Source organism: Pezoporus occidentalis, unplaced genomic scaffold (assembly GCF_034315485.1).
Source record: "Pezoporus occidentalis ecotype Australia unplaced genomic scaffold, CSIRO_AGI_Poc_V1 ctg341, whole genome shotgun sequence".
Lineage (NCBI taxonomy): Eukaryota > Metazoa > Chordata > Aves > Psittaciformes > Psittacidae > Pezoporus > Pezoporus occidentalis.
Genome location: NW_026915387.1, coordinates 701,551 through 722,188, shown reverse-complemented (window position 1 = coordinate 722,188; position 20,638 = coordinate 701,551). Strand labels below are relative to the sequence as shown.

General features: G+C 60.0%; 2 protein-coding genes across 2 annotated transcripts; both read right to left on the bottom strand.

Annotated features, from left to right (window-relative positions):
- Window positions 1-2,686: 2,686 nt before the first annotated feature.
- TCAP (titin-cap) lies at window positions 2,687-3,958 on the bottom strand. The gene is made up of 2 exons (XM_062629829.1): window positions 3,762-3,958; window positions 2,687-3,016 (listed from the first exon to the last, which is right to left on the bottom strand). The coding sequence occupies exons 1-2, from the start codon at window positions 3,908-3,910 to the stop codon at window positions 2,761-2,763; spliced, it is 405 nt and encodes a 134-aa protein (XP_062485813.1). The 5' UTR covers window positions 3,911-3,958; the 3' UTR covers window positions 2,687-2,760.
- Window positions 3,959-5,115: 1,157 nt separating this feature from the next.
- On the bottom strand, window positions 5,116-18,923 carry STARD3 (StAR related lipid transfer domain containing 3). The gene is made up of 14 exons (XM_062629827.1): window positions 18,126-18,923; window positions 15,382-15,459; window positions 15,108-15,185; window positions 14,964-15,017; window positions 14,759-14,876; window positions 13,581-13,679; window positions 12,989-13,044; window positions 11,721-11,813; window positions 10,414-10,476; window positions 9,421-9,516; window positions 8,943-9,022; window positions 8,576-8,680; window positions 7,305-7,398; window positions 5,116-5,275 (listed from the first exon to the last, which is right to left on the bottom strand). The coding sequence occupies exons 1-14, from the start codon at window positions 18,339-18,341 to the stop codon at window positions 5,165-5,167; spliced, it is 1,341 nt and encodes a 446-aa protein (XP_062485811.1). The 5' UTR covers window positions 18,342-18,923; the 3' UTR covers window positions 5,116-5,164.
- Window positions 18,924-20,638: the final 1,715 nt, after the last annotated feature.

Sequence of the window (20,638 nt, the reverse complement as noted above, 5' to 3'; positions counted from 1 at the left end):
GGGGAGAAGATGGGGCTGAGGATGGGATAGGGATGGAGATGGGAAGGGGCTGGAATGGGGAGAAGATGGGGCTGGGAATGGAATAGGGATAGGAAGGGAATGGAAAGACAGAGAAGATGGGGATGGGGATGGGGATGGGGTAGGGGTAGGGGTAGGAAGGGTGTGGAATGGGGAGAAGATGGGGCTGAGGATGGGATAGGGATGGAGATGGGAAGGGATTGGAACGGGGAGAGGATGGGGCTGGGGATGGAATAGGGATAGGAAGAGAGTGGAATGGGGGAGAAGATGGGGATGAGGTAGGGGTAGGAAGGGAGTGGAATAGGGGAGAAGATGGGGCTGAGGATGGGATAGGGTTAGGAAGAGAGTGGAATGGGGAGAAGATGGGTATGGGGATGGGGTAGGGGTAGGAAGGGAGTGGAATGGGGAGAAGATGGGGCTGAGGATGGAATAGGGATAGGAAGAGAGTGGAATGGGGGAGAAGATGGGGATGGGGATGGGGTAGGGGTAGGAAGGGAGTGGAATGGGGAGAGGATGGGGCTGAGGATGGAATAGGGATAGGAAGGGAGTGGAATGGGGAGAAGATGGGGATGGGGATGGAATAGGGATGGAGATGGGAAGGGGCTGGAATGGGGAGAAGATGGGGCTGGGAATGGAATAGGGATAAGAAGGGAATGGAAAGACAGAGAAGATGGGGATGGGGATGGGGTAGGGGTAGGAAGGGTGTGGAATGGGGAGAAGATGGGGCTGAGGATGGGATAGGGATGGAGATGGGAAGGGATTGGAATGGGGAGAGGATGGGGCTGGGGATGGAATAGGGATAGGAAGAGAGTGGAATGGGGGAGAAGATGGGGATGGGGATGGGGTAGGGGTAGGAAGGGAGTGGAATGGGGAGAAGATGGGGCTAAGGATGGGATAGCGATAGGAAGGGAGTGGAATGGGGAGAAGATGGGGATGGAGATGGGATAGGGATGGAGATGGGAAGGGATTGGAATGGGGAGAAGATGGGGCTGGGAATGGAATAGGGATAGGAAGGGAATGGAAAGACAGAGAAGATGGGGATGGGGATGTGGTAGGGATGGAGATGGGGAGGGATTGGAATGGGGAGAGGATGGGGATGGGGGTGGGATAGGGATAGGAAGGGAGTGGAATAGGGGAGAAGATGGGGCTGAGGATGGGATAGGGATGGAGATGGGAAGGGATTGGAATGGGGAGAGGATGGGGATGGGGGTGGGATAGGGGTAGGAAGGGAGTGGAATAGGGGAGAAGATGGGGCTGAGGATGGGATAGGATTAGGAAGGGAGTGGAATGGGGAGAATATGGGGATGGGGATGGGATAGGGATGGAGATGGGAAGGGGCTGGAATGGGGAGAAGATGGGGCTGGGAATGGAATAGGGATAGGAAGGGAATAGAAAGACAGAGAAGATGGGGATGGGGATGGGGTAGGGGTAGGAAGGGTGTGGAATGGGGAGAAGATGGGGCTGAGGATGGGATAGGGATGGAGATGGGAAGGGATTGGAATGGGGAGAGGATGGGGATGGAATAGGGATAGGAAAGGAGTGGAAAGACAGAGAAGATGGGGATGGGGATGTGGTAGGGATGGAGATTGGAAGGGATTGGAATGGGGAGAGGATGGGGCTGGGGATGGAATAGGGATAGGAAGGGAATGGAAAGACAGAGAAGATGGGGATGGGGTAGGGGTAGGAAGGGAGTGGAATAGGGGAGAAGATGGGGCTGAGGATGGGATAGGGTTAGGAAGGGAGTGGAATGGGGAGAAGATGGGGATGGGGTAGGGGTAGGAAGGGAGTGGAATAGGGGAGAAGATGGGGCTAAGGATGGGATAGGGATGGAGATGGGAAGGGATTGGAATGGGGAGAGGATGGGGCTGGGGATGGAATAGGGATAGGAAAGGAGTGGAATGAGGGAGGGCTGGGGATTGTCCTGGGGCTGGGGTTGTGTTGGGAATTGGGGTGGCGATGGGATGGGCACGGGACTGCGGGGCCCATCTGAGCTCCCCCAGTGTCTCCACCATCAGTGAGCTGAGCCCAGCCCCGGGCACCATCAGCACCGTGGGGCCAAGGGGCAGGATGGGACCCACTCAGGGGCTGGGTTAAGGACCCCAAACCCTGCCCATGCAGGGCCGGGAGGTGGCCGGGACAGGGCCTGGCGGTGGCCCAGGGGCAGCTCAAGGGAACAGGGAACAGGAACAGGAACAGGAACAGCTAATCTGGGTGCTGGCACCACAAAGGCTGGAGGGGGGGGGCGTTATGCAAGAGATGGGTTCCCCCCCCCCCAAACCCAATACCCCCCAATTCCCCCCCAAACCGCCACCCTGCAGCGCGCTCGGGCCCCTCCGGCTGCCTCAGTTTCCCCCCTTCCCACAGCGCCCCATGGGGACCCCCCCATAACCAACACCGCCGGGCCAGGCCGGGCACTTTATTGCCATACAGAGCCCATCATTGCCACAACCCCACCGCAGCCCCCCCCCAAACTTGGCACCGGGGGGGGGTTCATTCAGCGCTCCCCATCCTCGCCCCCCCCTTTCCTTTGCCAGGGAACACAAGAGCAGTCCCCACCGGCCCCCTCGATGCCCGCTATGGGGTGGGGGGTCCCAAGCGAATGGGAGCCCACCCCCCACATCCCCCTCCCCACCGTCCTGCGCTGCCTCTTTGGGGTGGCAGAGCAGAGCCCCCCCTTCATCTCCATCCTCATCCTCACCCCCCCCACCCCGCCCCAGATCCCATCTATCCCCGTTGCCACCCTCAGCCCCTCTGGGCCTCTTGGGACAGGGAACGGGACAAGGTGCGGGGGACCCCGCTCTTGGCTCCTCGGAGGTCCGGGGGGGCGAAGAGGGGCAGGGGCAGGGTGCGGGCATAGGGCAGGAGGTGCTGGCTCAGGGGCTGCCCCACGCAGCCCACCCGCAGCACGCCCCATGGCGAGCGCTGCTCCAGCACCCGCACCTCCCCGCGATGCTCCAGCGTCTCCCGGCGCTGCTCGTCCACCTCCCGACGGCACCACCTGGCAATGGGGCCGGGAAGGGGGGGCTCAGCACCCCCCCCGGGGGGGGTCCTGGGTCCCCATCGACCCTAATGGGGACCTGCGCAGCCCCAAAGGGACCCCCAACCCCATGGAGACCCCAATTGAACTCCCCCCACATCCCTGGAGCTCCACAGGGACCCTTGGAGCCCCCCACATCCCCTTGGACACCCCTATATTCCCTATGGTCCCATTGGAACCCTGGAAGCACCTCACAGCCTCCTTGGGGACCTCTGAGACCCTCATATCCCCTATGGCCCCATGGAGACCCTTGGACACCCCCATAGAGTTTGGGGACCCCAGAGACCCCCATATCCCCTATGGCCCCATGGAGACCCTTGGACACCCCCCCCCCCGAGTTTGGGGACCCTTGAGACCCCCATATCCCCTACGGCCCCCCAGAGACCCTTGAGACCCTCATATCTCCTATGGCCCCACTGAGACCCTTGGACCTCCCCCATAGAGTTCGGGGGCCCCTGAGACCCTCATATCCCCTACGGCCCCACAGAGACCCTTGGACCCCCCTATAGAGTTTGGGGACCCCTGAGACCCCTACGGCCCCACAGAGACCCTTGGACCCCCCCAAAGACTTTGGGGACCTCTGCAACCCCCATGGCTCCATTTGGACCCCTGAGACCCCCCATATCCCCCCATGGCTCCATTAGGATCCTTGGTGCCCCCCCTAGGATCCCCCCCCCCCATAATGGGTGCCCACCGAGCCCCTCACCCCTCCTCAGGCCGGGTGCTGAGCTCCAGGTCGAACCATTCAGCGCTGAAGCTCTCGTGCCGCCCCACATCCTCCTCCCGCACCCGGCAGCCCAGGCGGGCCCCCGAGAGCAGCCCCCCGCTGCGCACCACGGCAGTGGGGCCCAGCATCCTGCCCCCTATGTGCTGCTGCTGCTGTCCCCCCCTGCCCCCGATGTGCCGCAGCTCTTATATAGCCCCACAGGGGCTATTTTGGGCCGCGGCGCTGGCACTGCCAGGGCCAGGACGGTGCCAAGCAGGGGGTGGCACCGGGGGGGGGGACACACACACGTGTGTGGCCCCGTGTGTGGCTGTGCCCGGCCCCATGCGGCTGCGGTGACACCCCCAAAGCCGTGTCCCCTCCATGGGGATGGCGTTGCCAGGACCCCCCCCCCCCCTCCCCGCCCCATGGATCCAGCCCAGGGCACGTTTGGCCTTTCCCTGCCTGGCACTGATGGGCGCTGAGGTGGGGATGGCTTTGGTGGCCCTGCCTCTGCCCTATAGCGCCATTAGGGCCCCATTGCAGGGACAGGCTGTGCTGGGGGGGGGCTAAAAGGTGTCGTTGTCGTCGTCGTCCCCGTGTCTGTCCCCCCCTCCCAAGGCTGGGCTATTTACAACTCAGTTCTGCCCCCAGGGTGCCAGCGGCCATGGGGCATCCCGCTCCAATGGCACCAACCAGGACCCATGGACCAGGATGCTCCATGCGCTGCCGGGGACCCCATGGGATGGGGGCAAGGGACACCCATGGTGGAGTCCCCATCCTTTGGCATCCTCTTCGCCTTCATCCCCTCCGGGTACCAGGGCTTTGTGGAAGACAACGACCAACCAGTGCAAGGCTTTTAATGCTGACACATCCTGTGTGTGTCCCCCCCCACACTGCAGGGACAATGGGGGACACCAGACCCCCAGGAATGGGGCAGAGGGGGGGCCCCCCCTGCAGCGTGGGCCCCATGTGCAGGCGGCTCCGCTGCTTCTCTTTATAGCTCAGCACCCGGCCCCGGCGCTCACAGGTAGGGAGCAGCCGCAGGCACCCCCGCAGCAGCCCCCCCCCGCACCCCAAGGGAGCAAAGCCTCTGCTTAAGGCTCTGTTTCCCCCCCCCCCGAGAGGCAGCAAAGCACCAGGGAACAACCCAGGCACCCCCCCCTCCCCTCCCCGGGTGCTGCAGTGGGGCAGAGCTGGGGCTGCCCCCCCAATGTGAGGGGATGGAGCCGAGTCCTCACCCTCAAGCATCCTCCTCCGAGCCTGGGGTCATCCTGCGTGGGGCTGAGCCCCATGGAGGGCCGGGGCTTGGCAGGCGCCGGGAGGAGCCGAGCGCTGCCCCACGCTCATCCCAGTGCTGCAGCGTCCTCCCGGGGGCCCCATCCCCAAGGGAACGTCCGTGGGGCTCAGGGCCGGGAGCCGGAGCAGAGCTCGCCGACGCGCTGCCGGAGGTGGAAGGCGAACTCGAACATGGTGGCAGCCAGGCTCTGGTGGACCAGGGAGCGGGGCAGGCGGCCCTGGGGGGACGGGAGGGAGCCGTGAGATGGGATAAGGGGGATGCTGAGATAAGGGGGATAACAGGGATAACAGGGATGTGGGATAACAGGGATGCAGGGATAACGGGGATGCAGGGATAACGAGAATAAGAGGGATAACAGGGATGTGGGGATAACGGGGGTGCAGGGATAACGGGGATGCAGGGATAACGAGAATAAGAGGGATAACAGGGATGCAGGGATAACGGGGGTGCAGGGATAACGGGGATGAAGGGATAACGAGGATAAGAGGGATAACAGGGATGTGGGGAAAAATGCAGGGATAAGGGAGATGCTGGCATAACAGGGATGCTAAGAGAACGGAGATGCGGGGATAAGGGGATGCTGGGATAACGGGGATGCAGGGATAATAGGGATGTGGGGATAACGGGGATGCGGGGATAACGGGGATGCTGGGATAACGGGGATGCAGGGATAACAGACATGCTGGAATAATGGGGATGCTGGGGTAACAGGGATGCTGGGATAAGGGGGATGCTGGGATAATGGGGATGTGGGGATAATGGGGATGCTGAGATAACAGGGATGCAGGGATAACGGGGATGCTGGGGTAAGGGGGATGTGGGGATAAGGGGGATGCTGAGATAACGGGGATGTGGGGATAACGGGGATGCTGGGTAAGGGGGGTGCAGGGATAACGGGGATGCTGGGGTAAGGGGGGTGCAGGGATAACAGGGATGCTGGGGTAAGGGGGGTGCAGGGATAACGGGGATGCTGCCGCAGCGGGGAGCTGCCGCTCGCAGGGAGCAGGCTCCGGGGGAGGAACTGCTTTTGATTCCTCTAAAAAAGCCCTGCACGACTCAACCCAACCGCCTCGGCCCCGGCTCTATTGTGTGAGAGGCATTGAAAAGTACATCTCCTCCGTGCCGCTGCGGGGGAAGGCAGCCCGAGGGAGGGCTGGGAGCAAGCACAGGGGGTGCTCCGCTAGGCACAGAAGGGACCATCCCCTTTGGATGGTGGCATTCCAAGCAGGCAGAGGCTATTCCCTACGGAGCAGGGTTCCATGGGACTGCAGGTCCGGGGGCAAAGCTCCAGCGCGTTGCAAAAGGCACCCAGAGCTGTGTAATCCTCCCCCTTGGGTGAGGCAGGGATGAGCCACGGGCTATAAATACCCCTCCAGGCCCAAAGGAAATAACAAGGCAGCGCAGGAGAGGGGCCCGGGCACCAGCAGAGCCCTGCAGGAAGGTGCTGGAAGCAGCAGCCAGGGGGTTATTAATAGCCCGGCTGCTCTGGAATCCCTGCCAGCAGCAGAGGCCGCGGGTGAGGGCTCTCCGGGGCCGGGAAGCACAAGGAACATCTTCCCTTTCCCAGCTCCAGCTCGCACAACGGAGCGGGTTCAGCACCCTCCAAGCTGCCCATGGCAGAGCTGGGGGGGGAAACGCATCCCCAGCACAATGGGGCAGGAGGCCACGCTCTGCTCCGCTCTGCCCCGGCATTCCCTGCCCAAAGCGTTCCACAAGGCAGGCAGGAGCTATGGGGAGGGAAGGGGAAAGGGGGGGGGTGCCGTGGGAGGGGAGGGGGCCGCGCAGCTCTGCAGCAGAGCGCTGATGAATGGAGCCTTTGTGCTCTGCTGCTGCAGCGCCGTTACCACGTCAACCCCCGGCGAAGGAGGGGGGGAAAGGGGCCAGCTCGACCCCGGCTCCCTTTTGTCTGGGCCACCAGTAAGGAACTGGGAGCCGCAGCTCCACCAAGAGCCTTGCCCTGGGTGCAGACTCAGCCCCACACCGAGTTGGGGGGGGGGGTTCCTGGGGGCAGTCCTGCACACAGAGATGTGGACTCCCGAGGGAAATCACAGAGGGAGCTTTTTGGGGGGGGACAAAAGGGTGATTTTCAGGTAGTGTTCAACCTCCACCTCGGAGCAGCCTTTGATAAGCAGCAGCTTTGTGGGAGCACGGCGCAGGTCCTGAGCGCGCAGCGGGGGCTGCCGGGAGCTCTGCTGGGGCCAGGATGCGGCCGCAGCACGGGTGCATCAGCAGAGAGCTGCCTTTACCTTCAGGTCCGTGTTGAGAATCCAGATGAAGGTGCAGACCCTGGGGTTGCTGGGACATTTGAGCACGATGAAGCCTCCGGGGCCGTTCTCACCCCTGCGGGGAAGCAAGCGCACACGGTCAGAGCCGGGGCTGCTCTGTGACACCCTGGGGTGCAGGGCTCGGCAGCAGCAGCAAGAGCTGGAGCCCAGCAGGGTGAGAGCAGATGCAGAGCGCCCGGGAAGGGATCTGCTTTGGCTGCAGCACACGAGGGGCAGGTTTCCCACAGGTGCCTTGGCTGCCAGGGCAGCCTCTGCCTCCAGCCCGGCCCCAGCTCTTCCTCCCACCGAGCTGTAACCCTACGGAAGGGGGTGCAAGGAAGAGGTCCCAGGACACCCTGCACGGGCAGGGAGAGGCTCGGCGCAGGGAGCCTCGCCAGCACAGCCCCCCCGAGCCTTCCTTGCACCATCTAATCCGGCTCCGAGACAAGAGACACGGAGCCCGAACAGAGCTTTCCCTTCCCAGATCAGGAACACGCTATTTTCTGCTGCACAACGTTTGTAACGGGGATCTTTCTAGGCCCTGAAGTCCCCAGCTCTGAAACAGACCTGAGGCAGCTCCAGTGGCTCCCAGTTACAATGTCAAGTACTTTAACCAGATCAGGAGGAAAAACCAAGCCCGTGCACAAAGTGGCACAGCCAGGCCCCGAACACCGGAGCAGCACAACAAGGAGCCCTTGTCTGACGAGGCTAAGCCCACTGACATCCATCCCCAGGCAGGCAAAGCTGGGGGCAGGCCCAAGACCTGCCCTGCTTCGGGAGCCAGCCCGTCCTGACGCAGCCTGCATCACCCCCGGGACCGGGTCTGAGTGTCCCCAGCCTTTAAAGTCACTAAGTGCCTGGCTTACGAGAAGCAAAAGGCATCCGAGAGGCTCCAGCAGCCACTGTCAGCTGTTTCCTGCCCCTCAGGACCGGCAGCTGTCCCTGGTTGGGAATGACCTGTTACATAAACAGGATGCAGACCGGGCTGGGGTTTGTGCTGTTTGTGGTCAACACCTCTGCTCCCCTGAGCAGAGAGCCTGGGGAACGCCCGAGCAGCGCTCGACAGTGCTTGGAGAGGTTCTCTGAACAAAGGCAGAACAAGGGAAGCAAGGTTTAGCTCCACAAATAGACCTGGCTTCCTGCACGCGCTGCCAGGGCGACAGCAGGGTTTGCATTTCAGTGCCTCTTGGCCCCCGAGCTCGAGCAAAGCCTCAGGAACCAGCGACAGGGGGGGAAGAGAGCCTGCCTCTTACCTGACATACTTGGAGAGCGGAGGCTTCAGGCTGTGCGTGGTCGCCATCCCTGAGGAGATGTACCTGTCTCTTCTCCTCTCGATCCGCCGCACGTTCACGAAATCCCTGAGCAAAGAAAGGAAGGTTTCAAACGGTGCAGGGTTGGGAGGCTTGGATCCTGCTCTCCAGGCTCCTAGGAGAGGCTTTGGCAAGGGTATGGCAACAACCCGGACAAGATCCCTTTGCCTTTGGGAACGTCACCCGGCGCCTCGTCGACAGCGGGAGCTGCCAGGCGGCACCGAGCACCAGAGCTGGGGCCGAGCTCAGCCCCGTGCTTCGGGAGGGTGCTTGGGGGCTCAGTGCAAAGCAGAGGGGGGAACAAACCGACCTTGGGGAGACAACACCGCCCGCAGCCCCAGCGGCCACGTCGTACGACACAATCGTGTTGTCCTCCACCCGCTGCAGGACCTGGGCAGGAGGGTGAGAACAGGAGACAAGAGGAGGTCTGCGCCCGCCAGCAGCGGCACGGAGCCTCCGCTACCCCAGCGGTGAAGGCAAACGGTGTGATCTCCTCTGGATCGCCACCGGCTCCAAGACCCCAGCGAGCAGAGGCAGGCCTGGCTCAGGCTCTGGCCCATCTCCCTGCCCACCTCGTGGGCTCTTGGCTGGGCAGCGGCGGGCAGCTGGCTGCCACGGCGCATTCGGCTCGTACGGATGAGCGGCGGAGATTTAACGCCTCGGTGACTCGGATCCAGCTCCAGCTCCAGGAAGGGTCTGGCCACAGCCCTGCCTTGGACTGGGAAGCTCCCCAGCTCTCCGCTCCAAGGAGCTCCTGTGATTAAGCCATCTTTGTCCGGCACGCTCACCTGGCAAGCTGCCACTGTTCTGTTCCACAGGATCATCTTCTCCGGCTGCAGAATCACCTCCTGGTAAACCGTTTCAGCAGAGCACTGCAGGAAAGCCTGAGGACAGAGGCAGAGCAGTCAGCCAGCCACTCGGGTGAGGCTGTTCTCAAGGAGCACAGGACAGATCACCAAAGAACTGGGATAACACAGGAGGGAAGAGGCGAGGCCGGCCCGGCTCCAGAGCACGCTGTCAACAGGGGCCCGGAGGGCACACGTGGAGCTGGAGGAGGCGAGGGTCTGCCTGCAACAGGGCCACATACACAGAGTCCTTGGGGCTGGCTCCTCTCCCACCCTCACCCCTCTTCAGCAGCACCTCCACTGTGCGCACAGTTGCTTGGGGAAGCGGCTAAGAAGCTGTTGTGAGCTCCGGCACAGACCCCCATCTCTCCAGGTCCCTGTGGGGCCGGGAGATCTTTGGAGGTAAACGGTTAATGCAGTCAAGTGGGCCCCATCCAGCTTTTTCTCTGCGAGCTGCTCCATTGGCAGCTCCTGCCAGCGAGGCAGCATATGCACTGGAACAAAGAAAAGCTACCGCAGCACCGAGGCTTCATTAAAGCGTGGGTCCCAGCCAAGGCACTCCAGCAAGAGGGCACAGAGCACGGCACTTCCGAGCAGCTCTCCTCCATGCCAGGAGGCAGCAGACGCACGCTCAGCCCTGGTCTTGCTGGCAATTAGTTCCAATTAGCCTCCTTGGTCAGATTAGTCCTAGATGCTGGGGTTGGAAGCGACTCTTGCAGTCACCTGCTCCCAAGTCTACCAACAGAGCTTGGGGGCCCAGTGTGTTTGCTGGGGAGTTTGTCTGCCAGCCAAGGGGCTTTCCTGGAGAGATTCCCTAGAGCGTGCAGTGCACTTCATCTGTCTCAAGCAAAGAGAGGGTGCTTTGCAGCCTGCGCCGTCCTGCCAGGGCCAGGAGCCGGGACTCAGCTTAAGGAAGTGATCCAGGAAGGTTCTTACCTTTAAAATAAAGGTCTTGCCGTGGAAAGGTATTTCAAAAGTGTAAACAACGTCCCCAAAGTCCTGGGCAAGAAAAGAAGGAAGTTTCCATTTCCGTTAGCAAAAGCAAGCACTTGTGTGTAAACCACCCCAGGCGTCACTGCAGGACCCTCTCCAGCCCTCACACGTGCCCTGTCTCCCCATAGCAACCCCAGAAGGGAGCTGCGCTGAGCCCGTTTCAGAGGCCCAGGAGGAGATTTCCATAAACAAAACGACATCCAGAGAGGCAGCAGGGATGAGACAGAAAAAGAATCCACCCCGTGCCAGCCTGCAAACTCCTCACCAAGGTCAAACTCTCTTTGTAGCAAGCTACCAACACCAGGGTAAAGAGAAAGGGGTGAGTTTGCCAACGCTGCCGCTGGTACCTCCATCTGAGAAGAGCCTCCCTGGGGGGGTTAGGGATGGACAGATGATAACCTTTCATCATTAGCCCCGTGTTAAACTCTGATTAGTCTATTTAAATCCATCCCCCTTTGGATAAAGAAAACAATCTGCCCAGCTAGTTTGGCATCAGACAATGGATCACTTGACAGGGGAATTTTGAACACCAGATGAGACAGCAGTTTGCAGGACTCTCACCCCACAAGCAGAAAGCAAGGGCAGGTTTAGGAGGCAGAGGCACTGCCCTTTTCTCTCCAGCCTTTGGAGATAAAAAGAGCTCTAGGTACCCAGAAAACTGCCCTGTAGCTCAAGGAATGGTGAGGAAACAGGCAGGGCAGGGCCTGCTTTGCCTTGCGTGCTGCCCAAAGCAAGAGGTGCCCCAGTGGGAAGACCTCAGGCAGAGATGCGTCCCCCATTTACACTCCAGCACCCTCAAGGTCCCTGTCCTAGGGAAAGGGCAACACAAACAGCTTTGGAGGTGTGAGGAGAGGGTCTGTGCCCCACATCCTCCTGCTCCCACGTGGGCCAGAGCTGCTTGGTGTGGTGGCCTCAGCACGCCCAAAGGTGTGGAGCAAGGGCAGAGCCGTGGGGCCGGTGTGCTCTGCATCCCAACGCCAACCAAAGGTGAGCCCTTCCCTGCCTGCCAGCCACAGGGAGGAGTGATGGGCTCTCTCCTGTCAAACGGGAAGGTAATTAAACATCTAATTAAATACAAGGGGATTTTACATTGAACTGAACTGGAAGAGGTTCCTAATTCAATCAGGTCATTGTAACGCTTGTTAATTTTTCATGTCGCGAGGAGGTTTCAAAAGCCCCATTTGCCCTCCCGTTTGCACTGAGCCACCCGTGCTCCCTGCCAGCAGCACGTGGGGCAGGGAGACACTTGCATTGTTCTTCTCGAACTTCCAGTTCTCCTCCTGGGCGAGGATTTGGTCCACAACCTCCATCGCATCCTTGCCTTGCCGGACGTACTCTTTCTCCTAGGAGAGAGGAGAGCACTTCGTTAGCTGGGCTCGCAGGCAGGCTGTGCAAGGCTGGCAGAGGGAAAGGGGATCTCTCCCATCACCACCAAGCAGAAATCTCTTAATTTGGGTGACAGAGGCCTCATTTTGGAGCTCAAAGTCACGCTCCCCGCCCTGGCTGGCATCCACACACCAGCTGCGTCTACCAGCGAGGCTCCCGCCTTCATGTGAACGCTTCCAACAGGGAAAGGGCTGGGAGATGAGCAGAGCTTCCTCCCGTGGAGGTGCCAGAACCGGGGCTGAACCACTTGGAAAGGAGCAGGAAGCAGCTTGTGCCCAGCCAGGCTTTGAGGAGCTGAAGGACTGCCCTGTGAGGCATGGATCAGCAGCGATGGCCCAGGCGATGCCCTTCTTGGTACGTGACCAGGGAAAGGGAGAGGGGGATTGAGGCAGAGCCAGAACCACATCCCTGTGGAATGCTGCAGGGAAGAGCGTGCAGCCCTGGGGATGGGGGTGAATGCTGGGTGGCCCAGAGAACCCACTCCTCTGGTGGCCACGATGCCACTGGTCTCAGAGCACACAGGGACCAGCCTGGGGTGCCCTGGAGTTACAGCGCCCTGATGGGGCCAAAGGGGTGTCAGAGACCCCCATAGCCTTGGAGGAGCCTAAAGCTGAGGGACAGGGAATGGTGAGGGACAGGGAATGGTGAGGGACAGGGAATGCTGGGGGACAGGGAATGGTGAGGGACAGGGAATGCTGGGGGACAGGGAATGGTGGGGGACAGGGAATGGTGGGGGACAGGGAATGGTGAGGGACAGGGAATGGTGGGGGACAGGGAATGGTGGGGGACAGGGAATGGTGGGGGACAGGGAATGGTGAGGGACAGGGAATGGTGAGGGACAGGGAATGGTGAGGGACAGGGAATGGTGGGGGACAGGGAATGGTGAGGGACAGGGAATGGTGAGGGACAGGGAATGGTGAGGGACAGGGAATGGTGGGGGACAGGGAATGGTGGGGGACAGGGAATGGTGAGGGACAGGGAATGGTGGGGGACAGGGAATGCTGGGGGACAGGGAATGGTGAGGGACAGGGAATGGTGGGGGACAGGGAATGCTGGGGGACAGGGAATGGTGAGGGACAGGGAATGGTGAGGGACAGGGAATGCCACCTCAGGCCACGCTGCCTCTGTCTACCTGAGCTGTCAGCACCTTCCTCCCTGCACCTTCCTCATCCGATTCATTGTCCGACCCTGGGGGGGGGAGAGCACACAATGAACACGCAGCTGATGAAGCCCCCCCTTGTACAACCACCCTCTGAGCTTCTCCTGGGGGACAGTGTCTGATCCCACATGCTATGCAATGGGAAGGGCTCCCAGTGGGGATGGCCCTGCTGCTGAACACGGGCACTGCTCTGATCATCACCTGCTTGTGGCAGCTCGCCCCGTGCCCTCATCCCAAGGGCAGCTTTTTGCAAGCCCTTTAACCACTGCTAAGAGCACTTAATCCCAAGACCACAAAAGGCTCCAGTTTCCCACAGAGCCGAAGCCAGGTGTGGGGGCTGAGCATGACTCTGCTCTGCAATGGCCCAGGGACAGCACAGCCGTGCCCCACACACACCTTGCCTGGGTGCAGGGCAAGGACAGGGGAGCTTGTTCTGCAGAGTCAGGTCTTGGAGGCCCTGCCACTGCTAAAGGCTGGGGTAACGGGACAGGGCGCAGGGAGGAGGCTCAGGAGGAACCCTGTGATGGGAACAGCGAGGCAGAGGGGGAGGAAGGGCAAGTCCTACCTGCAAAGGACTCGGGTGGGGAGTAGAACTGCCCCTCAGAAAGGGCTCCGGGGTAGAGCAGGGGCCCACGAGAGGCTGCAGCCTGGGCTGCCAGGTACCCTGCGAAGCAAAGCACAAGGTTTTACACACACAGCACCCGGTGCTTCAACACCCAGGGGTGCTGGACCTCCCAAGCACATCCAACCCCTCCCCTGAAGCACCCTCCCAGGCACTTCCCTCCAGATCCAGCTGGTCTTTCTGCACCGGCACCAGCCAGCCCACCAGCTTTTCAGCTCCTATTGCCTCATCTTTTGTTTGAGACATTTTATCTGCATGGAGATCAATGGGCTCTTCTGCCTGTCAAATCCAAAGGCGATTAAGCATCTAATTAAATAAGAGCTTCCCCTGGAAGCAATTTGGAACCTGAGCCTAATCCAATAGAGGCATTAAACACTTGATCATTTTTCATCTTAAAGCCTCCTCGCAAGACCCAAACATCCTCTGGTGGTTTCCAGTCAGTGCATTTCTGATTGAGCCCCGCTTGACAAATACTCCTTGCTTTAGGTGCTGTTTCCCAGGCCCTGGTCATAGTGAAGCCTGGGAGAGTGACAGCCTCCTTTTGCCATGCTAGGAACGGGCAGCTGGGCCAGTCCAGTGCCACTTGCTCCCTAGAAGGACCCCTGCAAGTTACAGGTGCCCGGCACTGGAGGGTGATTTGGAAGCTCAGTGCCCAGAGGCTGTGAGACTTCACAGGCCATAAGTCACGTCCTGTCCCTGACACGTGGCTATGACTGAAGCAACCCTCCCTGAAAGGTCTCCAGCCCGGCTCCAAAGGCAGATATCCCCACACAGAGCTCAAGAGCCCGCCTGGCATTTGTCTCACTGCTTCAAAACCCCTTCTCCAAGGCGGAGGTGAGCGCCGCTTCCAACCCGTCTGGCTTCTGGATCCAGACACTGGGGAATTTGGCACACTTTGCTCCACTCAATTAAAAGATGCTTTTTATAAGCTGGTATTTTCTTCCCCTGAAGGGAACTTCTATACCATAACAGAACGGAGTCGGGCACTTGCTGTCACAGCCAGCCTGGAGATCACTCCTCCATCAATGTCATCGCTGCCAAGGTGCTGCCAAAGCAGCAGCAACCCCGGGCCTGGGAGCCTCATCTGCCAAGTCCTACCAGAGAGCAGCGAAACCACTCACATCGTTCCTCTTCTGCTTCCTGAGTTAGGACTTTAAAATCCAGGAACCAAGTCTCCAGCCAAGCAATGACAAACGAGACGATGGGAAGCAAATAGCCAAAAGCCCCTTTGGCCAGAAGCTGTGTGGAAGAAAGGAGAAACCAGAGGGAGTTCCCAGCGACAAGCAAACAGCGGCAGCCATTCCCTGGGAGCCCAAGGAGACCAACCTCGGAGAGGATGACCTTCACTATCAAGAAGGCACTGGATACCAACGTAGTGACCTGGAAAACAAACGTGCACGCCTCAGATCCCTGCAGGCTCTGGCTGGAGGGAGAAAGCTCCAAAGAGGAAAGCAAAAGCTGCCTCCTTACCGCGATGACCCACCAGTGGCGCAGCCTGACGATGGCGTAGGCCAGCAGCAACACAAAGAAACGAAAGAAAGCCAAGACCTTTAAAACAAGAAGCCACGGACACTCGTCACTGCCCCTGTCCCTCTGCCAGGTGCTTGGGAGGACCCAGACACGAGCCAGGCTCCTGCAGACCTCGCTCCTACACAGAGCGGGCCAAGGGGCCCCCCTGCATGCAGATTCCCCCCCCCTGCCTCCCAAAGCTGTTTCCTCACCTGCAGCAGTCTGAGATACTCACAAATATATCAAAGAAAGAGGTTTTAAAGCTGTACTTGATGATTTCACTCTCCAAGTTCTTCTGAATGCCATCCTTGGTCTGAAGGGGAGACAGGAAACCACAGAGCCATTGAGTGCACTGATAAGAAACTAATGGTAGAAAGAACCCGGCCAAGCGGTGACCAGAGGTTGCCGCCAGGTCAGGTTATGCACCAGGCATACAAATGCTGCCTCATCTGCCAGGGCAGCACCACGGGAGGATACAAGAGCCCATTTCACCCTCGGTTTCACACCGAGGAGCACGAGGCGAGCAGCCAGAGCAGGAGCAGCAACGTTAAACCCTTCTCCATGGCCTCCCCGTAGCTGCTCCTTTGGCTCAGCCACCAGCTCCCAACTCTCGCAGCCTAAAGGCCTTGGTTGAGCACCTCCCACTTGTGCCCATCACTTCCACGGGTGGCTTTAGGGGGCAGACCTCAGCTGTACTGGAGGAGAACAGGGGAAAGTGACAGGAAACTGCTCCTCCAGCCCCTTTGCCCTGAACAAAGCATCCCACAGCTGCATAATCCAAACACCTCCCCTGCCAGGGCTCTTCTCAGGGGTCACTCAGCAACCCCGGGGGGATTTCAGCTGGGATCATCCCTCGTGGTGCAGAGCACTGAGGGGTCCCCTCTCCTGTTTTCCAGGCCAGCTGGCTCCCAGCAGTGCTGACGGAGGAAGCCAACCGGCAGGTTCAAACGTACTGGCAAAGGGGAAGAGGGAGGAGAGGGGCACGAGGGGCACGCACAGACACGGTCAGACCACGAGGAAAGCCAAAATGCTTCCTGGGGTATTGTATGGGAGCGTGGAAAAAGCTCACAGAAGAGCTGCCTTGCCTCACCCGCAGACAATCCGGGGCCCGCCAGCCCTGCTCCTTTTGACACCATCAATCCTGCTCTGGGGAGCCTGGGATGGCTGTTTGGGAGGAAGCGGATGGCTCAGGTAACTGGAACAAATGCTTCACCTTTAGGCTATTGGTTTGAACGCAGCCCAGCTGGCCTGGAAGCCGGGAGAGGCTGGCAGCTGTCTGATGAGCTATGAGAAACAAGTTGGTGGATCTCAGGCCAGTCCTTGGCAGCCGGGTGGCCTGGCACCCTCTGCTCTGCCAGGCCAAGGACAGAAGTGGCAGCCACCGGGAAACGGGCCCTCTAGGTCAGGGCTGGTGCTTGATACCCAGGGCAAGGGGAGGGCAAAGCAGCTCTGCACTGGGGCTCGTGCTTTGCCCCACACCACTTCACCAGGAGATGCTGCAGAACCAAGACACAGGGAAGGCTCGGGATTAGGAGTCCTGGGAGGTGTTTTCAGCTTGAACTGAAGAAGAACTGAAGCATCTCCTGTCCCCGAGGGCGGTGCGTTACAGTTTGCAGGCAACAGACATTTAACGAGGGCCAATTTGCTCGGCTTTATCTTGCAGTGAAGGAAACCGTTTGATAAAAAAAGCATTAGTCATGATACGGAGTCGTTGCTCTTCATAAGGAGGCAAATAAGCTGTCCTAATAGCTTTAAATATGCAGCATCTCGGCTCAGGGCCTAAATATCAGCAGTTAGTCACTCATTAATGGCTACCTGCAAGCCCTCCGCTCACGGTCACCCTGGTGACCGCGCTGGCACATTATCCCCCGGGGGGCTGGAGAGACAGCCCCTTTCCAGAGAGCCCGGAGAACAGGGACAAGAGCAGGAGGTCGGGGTCCAAGCCAGGACACCGTTGGCATCGCTGGAATGCTGGCTGGGAGATGCTTTTTCCTAGGCAGGGGTCTCTTCAAGCTCTCAGTGCTGCAGCGCGCAGGGGAGGGAGCTGCTGGCGCAGACAATCTGTTAAGTGCAGACACCCAGGAGATAAAGAGGGCAGAGATAAGAGCTGTTAAGTGAAGGCAGGATCCAGTGCTGATAAAGAACAGCCAGATGCAGGCAGGGCCGCACGCAGAAGCGCTGGGGTCTATCTGTTCATCTGCTCTGCTCTGGGGCTGTTCCATGGGAGGAAGGACACGTCGTACCTGAAAAGACGCCGCCACCACGGCTGCAACCAGCCAGGGCCAGTTCAGGAGAAACCAAAACAAAACCAAGGCCAGGGAATTGCTTCAATCTGATGGGAACGAGGGAAAGAAACTGGATTTCTCTGCTCCTTGCAACAGGTAACTGGCTGAGCAAACACAGCCGCCTGCACAGGCGTGCCGGACCAAAGCCCTCGCGTTCCCCTTCGCCAGTCCCCCGTGCAGCAGAGCAGCGTCTCCAGCTCTCAGAAGCTGAGATTCCAAAGCTCAAAGCCTCTTTTGTCTGTGCCCAACAGCTGGGTGGGTGTGAGGAGGGTCTGCACCTCCTCTGATGCTCGCAGAACAAGTCGCTGCAGCGGAGCTGGCAGCTGCCTGGCAAAGCAAAGCGAGCAGCTTCACTTCAGGCAAGGGGAGCAGGAGAGAAATGGGGCCAAGAGCTGAACGTGGCGCTTCCAGGGGCCCCAGATCTTGTTTTGCTCGGACACAGAACACGGTGTTAACACCCCTGGACAGCCACAACAGAGCCCGGGTGCAGGAAATGAGCTGGACTTTCACGTACACCGAGTGCAGCGGCTCCTCAGCCAGCTCCAATCAGCAGAGGGCTGGGAAGAGCAAACAAAGACTTGGCCCCAGCCTTCTGAACCAGAGCAATTAGCACCGAGGGAGCTGCGTTGCAAAAGCACAACTCAAATAGGACAAAGGCTCCTTGGATTTGCTTCCCCCCCCCGCCCCGACTTACATTCAACTCGATTATCCACAACAGAGAAATGAAGAGCAGGTCGAAGGTGACGAAGAGGCAGAAGGTCCTCCTCACATCCGAGATGGCTTTCCTCTTCTCCAGGGAGAAGTAGCAGTATGGGGAGAAGCCCTGGCTCTGGGAAAACGAGGTGCTGATGGAGGCGATGGCCGGGAGGCTTCGTTCCAGGTTGTGCTGCAGGTCTGCGGGCTTGCTCATCCTCGGCCCAAGCCACTGGGGTCCTACATCAGTCAGGGCAGCAGCGGCCAAGTCAGTGCATCACCTGTGGGGAGACACGCAGGGCACCCTCAGCTCTCTGGATATTCCTCCTCTCCCCCTCTAAGGGCAAATATTCCCATCTCCAAATCAGGTCCTGCCTGGTTTGTACAGGGAAAAGGCTAATGCTGACTGCTGGGCTGCCAAAGAGCCTCCCATTGGGAAGCAAAGACATCCAGGGCTGCCCCATCTCACCCTGGCACCCCTCATTGGCACAGACAGAGACTGTCCCCCCCCTCTCCTGCTCACTGCAGGGGAGGAGGAATTGGCTGGGAAAGGCTCAGAGGTGCCAGGGGTCCCCAGAGCCACCAGGAAGTGTCCCTGGGACCTGGAGCAGGCACCCAGCACACGCCACAGCCAGAGCAGCAGATGGCAAACCCTGTGGAGATGCTGCTGTGGCAGCAGGAAAAAGGCCTCGGGGTGTTTCTACAGCTCCAAGAAAGGAGCAGATTCCCAGGATCCTGGAGCCAATGCGAGCTTCCCTGGGCTGCAGCAGCCTCCTCTGCAGGGACACGGAGCTCCTAGGGCCACAAGGCAAAGTGCAAAGCCTCAGGAGCTGGTTATCCATCAGCCAGAGCCCATCCCGCACAGCCAAGAGAGGGCCCGGCTCCCTTTGGGAGCAGGATGCTGGGTTTCACCCCCTGCTCGCGGCCCCGCTGCAGCCTCAAGGCTGTTTCCATGCCAAGGGTGCTCTATGGAAACCCTTCCTCTCCGTCAGCAGGGCACGAGGAGGCCACGGTGTTAATGGCCCATGCGACAGAGCGGATACCCAAGGAAAAGGGGGAAGCCAAAGCAGGTTGTTCCAGGGGTCACCCATGGCAAAAGCACAGCCACGAGAGCTCTGCGCAACGCTCCTGGCTCAAGCCCTTGCATCGGCTTCTGTCACAGCAGCTCTGCATCCTCCAGGAGCCAAATGGGGTTTGTCAACTGCAGATCACCCTGGGAACGACCAGGAGGCTGCAGCCGTGCCACGTTTAAGGGGGTTGGGGGGGGAAAACCCACCCCAAGACTTGGGGGGGAGGTGAAGCTGATGGAGCCTTGGACACCTGAGCACCAGCGAGAGCTCGGGTTTGGGGCAGGAAGGGAACAAAGCTGCGCTCCTGTCAGGTCCCTGCGAGGCTCTCTCCGAGGCCCTTCGGAAGGAGCTGCAGGCCTTGTCACTTCTCATCAGCCACAGCGCCCGCTGCTCCGAGCCGGGGGCCCCGGCTCAAAGTGGGGAAAGTTAGGAGACATCTGTGAGAGCTGAATAATGCATCAGCCCAGGCAGGGCTGCTCCTCCTGCACCGCCTCCGACACCGCTTTGCACTTAGGCAGCTCCCCCCCAACCCTCACAGCGCTTTCACATCACCCTGTGAGCCCCTCCAGTCCCACTGCCTCCACCCCTCCCCGGCTCTGCAGTGCCAGGGATACAGTGGAGCACAAGGGAATGGCTTTAAGCTGCCAGAGGGGAGACCGAGCTGAGCTCTTAGGCAGAAGCTCTTCCCTGGGAGGGTGCTGAGGCGCTGGCACAGGGTGCCCAGAGAAGCTGGGGCTGCCCCATCCCTGGCAGTGTTCAAGGACACAGGGGCTTGGAGCAAGCTGCTCTATGGAAGGGGTCCCTGCCCGTGGCAGGGGTTGGGACTGGATGAGCTTTAAGGTCCCTTCATCCCAAGCCATTCCACGATACAGCAGAGCCCAGCTCAGCCAGCCCAAAGCATTAAACCCCAGCTTTCCCCAGGGAGGTTTAACCAGCACTAACTCACTGCTGGGGGAAGAACCAGCACCAAGGGCTTCACCTTCAGCGCCCTATGGGGCAGAGCAGGAACCTTTGAAGCCCAGATGTAAACCCCTCGACTGGGGCTGCGTCTTCAGGGCAGGAGGAAGCTGAGAGCAGCAGGAGCACAGGGATGGCAGTGTGCAGAAATGTGCCTTTTTCTGGGTGACAGATAAATTATTGAGCGCCCTGGCGCTGTATTATGCATCCCGCATCCTCCGCAGCCTGCGAGGGCCGCGGAGCAGCTCCCACAGCCAACAGCAGCCCCGAGCGAGGGCCAGAGGCTGCCCGAGGGACCCGCGGCTGCCAGGAGCACAGCACCCACAGCAGGGGCTTTGCTGGTGGAAGGAAACCGGGCGTTCTCGAGCCTCCCAGGGCAGATTTGGGTTCTTTTTGGTGGTGAGCGCCCCTGCTTGCAGGGAGAAGAGTCCTTTAGGAGGGAGAAGCTTCAAGGGCGAAGCAGGAGGGGAGAGGTGATGGCAGCATC